We start from the raw sequence: 8,741 nt of genomic DNA on the forward strand, positions 1-8,741 counted from the left end.
GTGTGGATCCATGTGGAAAGCTTTATTGTGAAGATCGTAGTCAAGACAGGCAGGGGTCGAACACCAGCAAACTGAAACATCCAAGAACATCCGTAAGAGTAATCCAGTAAACAGGCGAGAAGGTCAGAGAGGCGACAAGATTCAAAAACAAGAAAACAGTCCAAGGTCGAAAAACACAGGAACTAGGAACAAGGAACTCGGAAGGTTAAACACTAAACAATGATCAGTATAGACAGAGGGGGAAGGGAAGGCTTTATACCAAACACTAGGGGTCACATGACAGAAACAACCAATGGGAGACAGACACATGGAGCAGGAGAACCAATGAGGACATGACACAAGGGCAAAGCATGGTGGGTTTGAGTGAACACATAACATTAAACAGTTCAGGATGGAGTGCCCTCTACTGGAAATGACATGCACTCCAGCTGGTGATTGTGACACTGTGAGTCTTAAACACCATTGTTTCCTCCTTCTTATATAAATCTGGTGTTTGCAAAAGACCACCGAAAAATAACGGTTAAAAGTTACGCCCCCAACATTTGCATAGCCCAATCATCAGAAGTTCTATTGTTCTAATCATCTCACAGGCTATTGTGAAAAAACAAAGTGAGGACAATAGCGAAAATGGCAGATCACGGGAATAAATGGTATGTTTCAGGTTGTGCAGGGGATGTTAAGTGCAGGGATGGGTTGGTGTTTGTACTCAGAAAGGCACGGAAAACAAATAAGGTGTTCTAATAAAATAAGGCGAGACACTAAAGGGACACGGTTAGCTTCTTCCTAGCGCTAGCCTGTTACATTGCAGTACATAAGATTTCACTTACCACATAAACAGAGTAAGGAGAGATGACTGCGCGGACGATGACGAATGATTTAAAGATCCTAATCACCGCTGACAGCATCTAAACTTGTCAAATATGGTAAGTACTGCCTGTAACAGCTCTGTAACAGGACTGTTTTCTTCTGATTAAAAGAATGACGCTTCAACTGATGTCGTAACGTTGAACATTGTGAAATCTTTTTGGATATTGTCAGTCTCTTCACATAATGTCATGACACCGTGAAAAACTGAAACAAACAAAATGACATTCAGATACATACAGTGTTTCTGTTTTTACCACAGTTTAACCAGTTGTTTCCTACTGAAATAAAATATATATACACAAAGTACATTATTGCAAATTAATGAATGAAATCTAAAGAATAAACCACATACCGTGTGCGCTTTCCAATCAGAAATACTGTACAGGAGACATTAGAAGACATTTACATAGGCATTCCTTTTAACAGGCACTTGGATAGCTCTCAGCATGTGCATTTCTTTGTGGATCTGATACTAAAATGGCTAGCTAGATCATGTGACAAATTCAACCAATGGTGCACATATTTCTCCTGTAGGTGTCACTATTACACCACTTTTTTAATACAATTTCCAAATGAACATTTACACATAATGCCTCATTGTGAACTAAATACTTTTCCACAAAATTATTTACTGAAAATTAATTACTGAAATACCCAAAGCAAATACAACCTTTTCTGAGACAGCTACACTGCCTGTAGTATAACGTTACACAGAGCACGTGCGATCACAGATCTCAAAAGTGAAAATAAAAAGTTATCATGCATTCAAAACGGCTGTTTCAATGCGCATAAAATCGGCTCGAGCTCTGTAATTAATTTTCTCCATGTGTTTCCTTCCTGCTGTGTAAGAGCAAGCCGCTCTGTGAGAGAACCAATCAGAGCAGAGCTCATTATTATTATTTAGGAACCTTTCAAATAAGATGATAACAGACCATTTCATTCCAAGGACAAATCCTAGGGTTGTAAATGGACCTGTAAAACCGTTTCTAGAGAATTTTTGCAATTACCTAGGCCATATTCCTTCTATGTAGATATCAGAGACATACACACATATTGGATGACATGGGGGTAATAGTAAATTATCTGGGGATGTTTTGGGTTTGGTTTTTCATTCATGATTGCTTTGATTCTGAAGTTCTCATTTGAGGCTTTTGTTGTACAGTATCTTTGTTTACTGGAACTTCCCTGATTTTTGCCAGCTGTTTCTAGTGTATCAATTAGTTGCTTTTCTGTTAAAATCAGTCCAATCCTCCTTTTTTGTAAATTTCTTTAGGGAACACCCTGTGCTCTTTGTTGACTCTGCTGCGGCCACAGAGGCCAATCATGAACTAACTGTTTTCCCATAAAAAGGATTTAAACCATATTATAGTACTAAAACTATATGGATAAAGAGGTATCATATCAATCACAAGTGCAGTATGGAGTACCTCAAGGCTCAGTACTAGGGCCATTACTTTTTACGCTTTACATGTTACTTTACATGCGATATATCATCAGCAAACATGGTGTTAGCTTTCACTGTTATGCTGATGATACTCAGCTCTATATTTCCTCATGACCCAGCAAAAACTGGATGACAGGTAATTTCTTACTGCTAAATTCGGAAAAATCTGAGATGTTAATTATCGGACCTAAAACCTCCACATGTAATAACCTAAAGGTAACTAACCTCCACCACAACGTTTTTTTTTTTGTTTTTTTTTTTTTTTACCAATAGGTGATGCTGTTATCAAATGATGTGATGTGGTCATGGTGAGCTGATGAGTCACATAAAGTTTGCTGTCAATATGTAAAAGCTTTGCAGAGATACAGCATACAGCAAGATAATTTTTTATCCACCTTAAAACATATGTCAAAGTTTGAGCACTTAGTGGTGCTAGAGGGTTTGAGTTAGAAAATCCAAGCTTGCTATGGGTAATGTTGAGACCAATCTCTATCTGTGTGCCGAATTTCATAACTTTCCAACAAGCAGTTCTATGGGCGGACACAGAGTCAATAGTGGAAGAAGATGATCACCAGTGGATACAATGGATGAACATTTTTGGAGGCTGACAGCCCTGGTCCAAACTATGTTTATAAATGACATCACATGAGAGTAAGTAAATGATGACAGAATGTGTATAATGTGTTTTTGGCGAACCATCCCTTCAATAGTGAGAGGTATAATCTAGAAGACCACTAGATCCATTTACCACACAATATAATATATATATATATGTGTGTGTGTGTGTGTGTGTGTGTGTATATTAGAATACATTTAAACACTGCAAGCCGTTCCCAAAGAGACAATTGACAATTATTCATGCAAGACAGAACAGATGTTTTTATTACATTCTTACCAAAAGTAAACCAAAAGTATATTTGCAGAAACTATAGAAATACATCCCACAAAAATGTGTTAATTAGATGTTTGCTATCATCTGATAGTAGATCGAATTGATCTGATCAAATCTCATCTGATTTCAGAAGTTGGTAGTTGACCTTTAAACCCCTGGATTTGTAGACCATCATTCCACACACCATGGCAACTACTGCTACGACACATCCAGCCACGAAAACAAGGTTCAGGTTCAAGCTTGGACTGATGGCCTCTGGAAATGAAGAAGAGAAATTAGCATTTAAAACCTAATCTTTTGATTGCAAAACTGCATAAACAACTAAGTTAGGACATACCAGTAAGCGTCGCGCTCCTCCTCAGCCGCAAGGGTCCCTGGGAAATGAAGTGGCTTCCGGTCTGGATGCCAGCTTCTCTTTTGTGAACATGTGAGGATGGTGCAATCTGTGTGCCGTTAGTGCAGCCCAGAGCACAGCGTGTGTTGGGATTATTGGCTTGACATAGGATAATTGAGCAGCTGATGAACACCTAGAAAGGAAAAGAGTGATGATTCAAAAAACACATTCACTACAGTGAGGGAAGAAATTATTTGATCTCCTGATAATTTTGTACATATGCCCACTAACAAAGAAATGATGAGTCTATAATTTCAATGGTTTATTTTAACAGTGAGAGACAAAATAACAACAAAATCCAGAAAAATACATTTTTAAAAAGTTATAAATTGATTTGCATTTTAATGAGTGAAATAAGTATTTGATCCCCTATCAATCAGCCAGATTTCTGCCTCCAAGGCGTCTTTTATACCGGTAATGAGCTGAGATTAGGAGCATTTTTTAAAGGAAGTGTTCCTAATCTCAATTTGTTACCTGTATAAAAGACACCTGTCCACAGAAGCAATCAATCAGTCAGATTTCAAACTCTACACCATGGCCAAGTCCAAAGAGCTGTCCAAGGATGTCAGGGACAAAATTGTAGACCCACACAAGGCAGGAATGACCTACAAGATCATCGCCAAGCAGCTTGGTGAGAAGGTGACAACAGTTGGTGCGATTATTCTCAAATGGAAGAAATACAAAATAACTGTCAATCTCTGTCAGTCTGGAGCTCCATGCAAGATCTCACCTCATGGTGTTTCAATGAACATGAGAACGGTGAGCAATCAGCCCAGAACTACATGGGAGGATCTTGTCAATGATCTCAAGGCAGCTGGGACCAACTGATAAACAACTGATAACACACTACGCTGTAAAGGACTGAAATGCTGCGGCACCTGCAAGGTCCTCCTGCTCAAGAAAGCACATGTACAGGTCATTCTGAAGTTTGCCAGTGAACATCTAATTGATTCAGAGCAGAACTGAGTGTAAGTGCTGTGGTCAGATGAGACCAAAATCAAGCTCTTTGGCATCTACTCAACTCGCCGTGTTTGGAGGAGGAGGAATGCTGCCTATGACCCCAAGAACACCTTCCCCACCGTCAAACATGGAGGTGGAAACATAATGCTTTGTGGGTGTTTTTCTGCTAAGGGGTCAGGAAAACTGCACCACATCAAAGGGATGATGGACGGAGCCCTATATCGTTAAAACCTTGTGTGAGAACCTCCTTCCCTCAGCCAGGGCAATGATACTGGGTCTTGGATTCCAGAATGATAATGACCCAAAACACACGGCCAAGGCAACAAAGGATTGGCTTAGGAAGAAGCACATTAAGGTCCTGCAGTAGCCTAGCCAGTCCTTTAATCCCATAGAAAATCTGTGGAGGGAGCAGGACCCCATTTCATAAAACAAGTTTACCAAATAAGCCAGGTTTATTTAAATTATTCTGATTTATTGTTAGTTGATTTGGTTAAAAAATAAGTCAGACTAACTGAAATAATCCTGGCTTATTTGGTGAACTTGTTTGATGAAATAGGCCCCTGAAGGTTCGAGCTGCCAAACGTCAACCTCAAAACCTTAATGACTTGGAGAGGAATGGCAAAGAGGAGTGGGACAAAATCCCTCCTGAGATGTGTGCAAACCTGGTGGCCAACTACAAGAAACGTCTGACCTCTGTGATTGCCAACAAGGGTTTTGCCACCAAGTACAAGTTATGTTTTGTGATACTTGTGATACTTATTTCACTAATTAAAATGTAATTCAGTTTATAACTTTTTTGAAATGCGTTTTGTTGTTGTTGTTGTTGTTGTTATTAGTCTGTCTTTCACTGTTAAAATAATTCATTAAAATTATAGACTGATCATTTCTTTGTCAGTGGGAAAATGTACAAATTAGAAGGGGAACAAATATTTTTTTCCCTTATTGTATTTCAGTAAAATTAGTTGTTTTATTTGTTTGTGTGTCAGTGTCGATCTTTACCTGGTCATATTGTCCAATAAACTTGAAGGCCTCCATACTGAACTTGACATTAGGCTGGTGACTTGTGTAGATGTTAACAGTTTCATCAACTCCACATCTGACATACATTGACAAATTGGACTAGATTAATTTGTTGGAAAATGACACAGTTGCCAAAGCATTTAATTGGACACTACATTTACACTAGGTTCTGCATTCTAGAATATAATTTGATGATTATATGTAGTCTTATTGATGCAATTGTTAATTAACATCTTTTTAAATATATTTACCTATAACATGAAATAAGAAATTGGTGGAATTAGACATTTTGTATATTTGTGTGTTTTAAGTAACATGTTATTCAGTTAGCCCATCAAGTTAACAAATACTATGTTCTATTATTCTATCTGCATTGAAATGCTGTTTAATTTAGACTTTTTATGAGATCACCTACAACAGGACGATGTACAGAAATGTTCAGGCAATACAGACAAGAACCATTACAGTTAATGAGGTTAATCGAATTTAGCACGACACTTGATGTCTCTGTTGAAATGATACTGATTTAATTTGGAATATGACATACATTAAGTAGACTAATCAAACTGTGTTATCCATGCCACACATAAACATAACTTATTTAAGTTGAAATGTAATAAGTGATATTGGATTCTTACCCATTTCTGATGATGGGATAAGAGATGGGATAATTGGGATTATCATAGGGTGTAGCTACACAGGACTCAAGGAAGACCTCAGTGTTTTTCACAACATTGACAGGAGCGATCTCCATGTAGATCTTTTCTCCAACGTCGTACTCCAGTGGGTAGCTGCTGGGATTTCTTATGCTTCTGAAACTATTGGACTGAAAAAACTCAAACTGATAGCTGAATGAGCCAAAGCCTCTCTCTGTGAAGTTGATTGCTGGTCTGTGAGCATCAAACCTGGTAGTGATGCTGCTCTTTTTCTGATACTTGCACATAACTTCAATTTCGAATACATTTTTCCTAGTTATGATGTGGTTTGGATTATCATAGGTAACAATTGTGTTCTTGAAGAGGAGCTGTTCATCAGTCTCCTACAAAGGAACAAGTATAAAAGTAAATGCAGTACATATTTTTTATTGTCATTTAGATTTATTAAAACTCATTAAACTCCTTACTTCAATCTGAGTACCGCATCCATTTAGAGAGAAAGTTGTAAACACATGTGTGTTATTGGAAGAAACTGGACAGGAAGCATTGTTGTTCAGCCGCAAGTGATCTCCATGAATACCTGAAATAGTGGCTCTTTCTATTGACACCAACATTGCATCCTTAGTGCAGGTCACATGTGCTCTCGGACCTCGAAGACAGAAAATAATCGTAAGAATGCAGAAGCATAAACTTCTTTTTGCTTAAAGAACACTACAGAAGTATTAAAGAATTAAACAACCAAGGCTCATTGGATATACGTTACTCTGCTGACAGTTCTGCAAATATGTATGTACAGTATATAGCTATACATACATTTCACCTCATGTGAAATGAACACTAGTTGCAGTAAAACACCAATAACTTTTGTTTCTGTTCAAACAAAATATAATTTCAGGGCCAGATTATTGATGAATAAATGCTTACTTTTACATACTTCCTTGCACCATACTATGTTACGTTTTTTGATTGGGTATGTTTTCTTCATGACACTGTGCTGTTAATTAAACCCTCATCTATAATGAAAAAGGTTTTGCAGAAATGTGGACAGAGTCACATATTTACAGTGATCATGGGTTTAAAATAAAAAATCTAATCTAATGGCATGATGAATTTTAATTAACACTGTAAATTACCTGCAGCCTCCACCACAACAATAACACACCTCATCTCAGATTGATAGTTCCTAGACCTAAAATATGAAGAATTAATTACTGTACCTTCATTAGACATTGCTTGTTTAATTGCATCAATCTAGTTGTGTAATCATACCCATTTTGTCCCTCTGCAGTGAAGCAAATTGGAAAATGTTGGCCATAATTGTCTGATGTTGGTGTCCAGTTAATCACATACTCCCCAGTGGTGGTGGTCTCCTTCGTGCTGTTTAGAGGACCACTAAAGACCACATCAGTGATCCTGAAAAATTAAAATAAAATAAAAAATCATCCAATAAGATGCACATATATTGGTTTAGAAATGCATTTTAACCTAGCTTTTAACCTTTTTGACTCCAAGGCCTCCTACTGCCCACAACAATATCTGAACTTACAAAAATTAGGAGTGTTGATAGATTAAAATAATTAACCAAAATAATAATAATTAAAATTACAATAAATATAAAATTTCACAAGTTTGGTGTTAATTAAATTAAGAATATATTTTAGTCTTAAATATCTTTGTTGTTTTAGCTTATTTTAAAGGCAGAATTACACATAGAATTATACTACATAGTTTTGAGTTGGTTTCAGTAGTTTTGTGTATAAGCAGATATTTCTTGATACGAAGCCATGTGATTTTTTTAGAAAAAGGAAAAAAAGAACGGACAGGGAAAGCACTGGCTTTGTGTGGATGAGCCCTGATTGTGTGAGTCAAAATTGGGCAAAATTTGGGCTGGTTTGTGATCAGTTCAGCAGTTTTCAAACATTTACATAGGCTAATTGGTTTACAAATGTATACATACTACATCCTATCAGTCATCATGACGTTTTGAAACACACACCCACTGCGGAGTCGGCTGGTGTTGGTGCTGATGCTGACAAGCACACACTTGTAGCCAATCAAGAGCGACAGCATGTAGATGGAATGATTCACAAGTGGTAAGTTCCTAGCACAATAAGGGATTCGATTTTGTACTTGTAGCTACGTGCCGCTATGGTTTCTAGGCCCCCTGAACAGCATATTGACTTGGGCCCCCCGTTCAAGGGTGTTGGGGGTATTTCCCCTGTTGGGGGCCTCCCTTCCTCATCGGGCCCTTGGAATCATCTTAACCCCCTCCCCTTATGGCGCTCACGCTGATCACTGTGCCAAAGTGGCATAAATATAAGTTGACCCAACTCTCTTCTTCTTAAGGTTAAAGCACAACACAAAGGTAAGCACATTATCGTTGTTTATGATTTAAACATGAATGACACATTTTCAGCTGTCAACCCAAAAAGCTAGTTTTTGTTTGTACTTTATTTAGCTTGTTTTTGCTGTTAACATTAAAAATGATGCATGTGGTTCCAAGGGATG

At 37.7% G+C, this 8,741-nt stretch overlaps 1 protein-coding gene across 1 annotated transcript; it reads right to left on the minus strand.

Annotated features, from left to right (window-relative positions):
* Positions 1-3,312: 3,312 nt before the first annotated feature.
* On the minus strand, positions 3,313-8,303 carry LOC141300020 (CUB and zona pellucida-like domain-containing protein 1). Its single transcript, XM_073830321.1, has 8 exons — positions 8,230-8,303; positions 7,503-7,646; positions 7,367-7,422; positions 6,701-6,882; positions 6,216-6,616; positions 5,557-5,653; positions 3,541-3,730; positions 3,313-3,458 (listed from the first exon to the last, which is right to left on the minus strand). Exons 1-8 carry the CDS (start codon positions 8,301-8,303, stop codon positions 3,313-3,315), a joined length of 1,290 nt encoding a protein of 429 aa, XP_073686422.1.
* Positions 8,304-8,741: the final 438 nt, after the last annotated feature.

The sequence above is a fragment of the Garra rufa genome, chromosome 24 (assembly GCF_049309525.1).
Source record: "Garra rufa chromosome 24, GarRuf1.0, whole genome shotgun sequence".
Classification (NCBI taxonomy): domain Eukaryota; kingdom Metazoa; phylum Chordata; class Actinopteri; order Cypriniformes; family Cyprinidae; genus Garra; species Garra rufa.

Coding starts and splice junctions, on each gene's coding strand:
- LOC141300020 (XM_073830321.1), bottom strand. CDS start 8,303: ATGCTGTCGCTCTTGATTGGCTACAAGTGTGTGCTTGTCAGCATCAGC. Junction 7,647..8,229: donor ACCAGCCGACTCCGCAGTGG/GTGTGTGTTTCA, acceptor TTAATTTTTCAG/GATCACTGATGTGGTCTTTA. Junction 5,654..6,215: donor TATCCCATCATCAGAAATGG/GTAAGAATCCAA, acceptor AATGTATGTCAG/ATGTGGAGTTGATGAAACTG.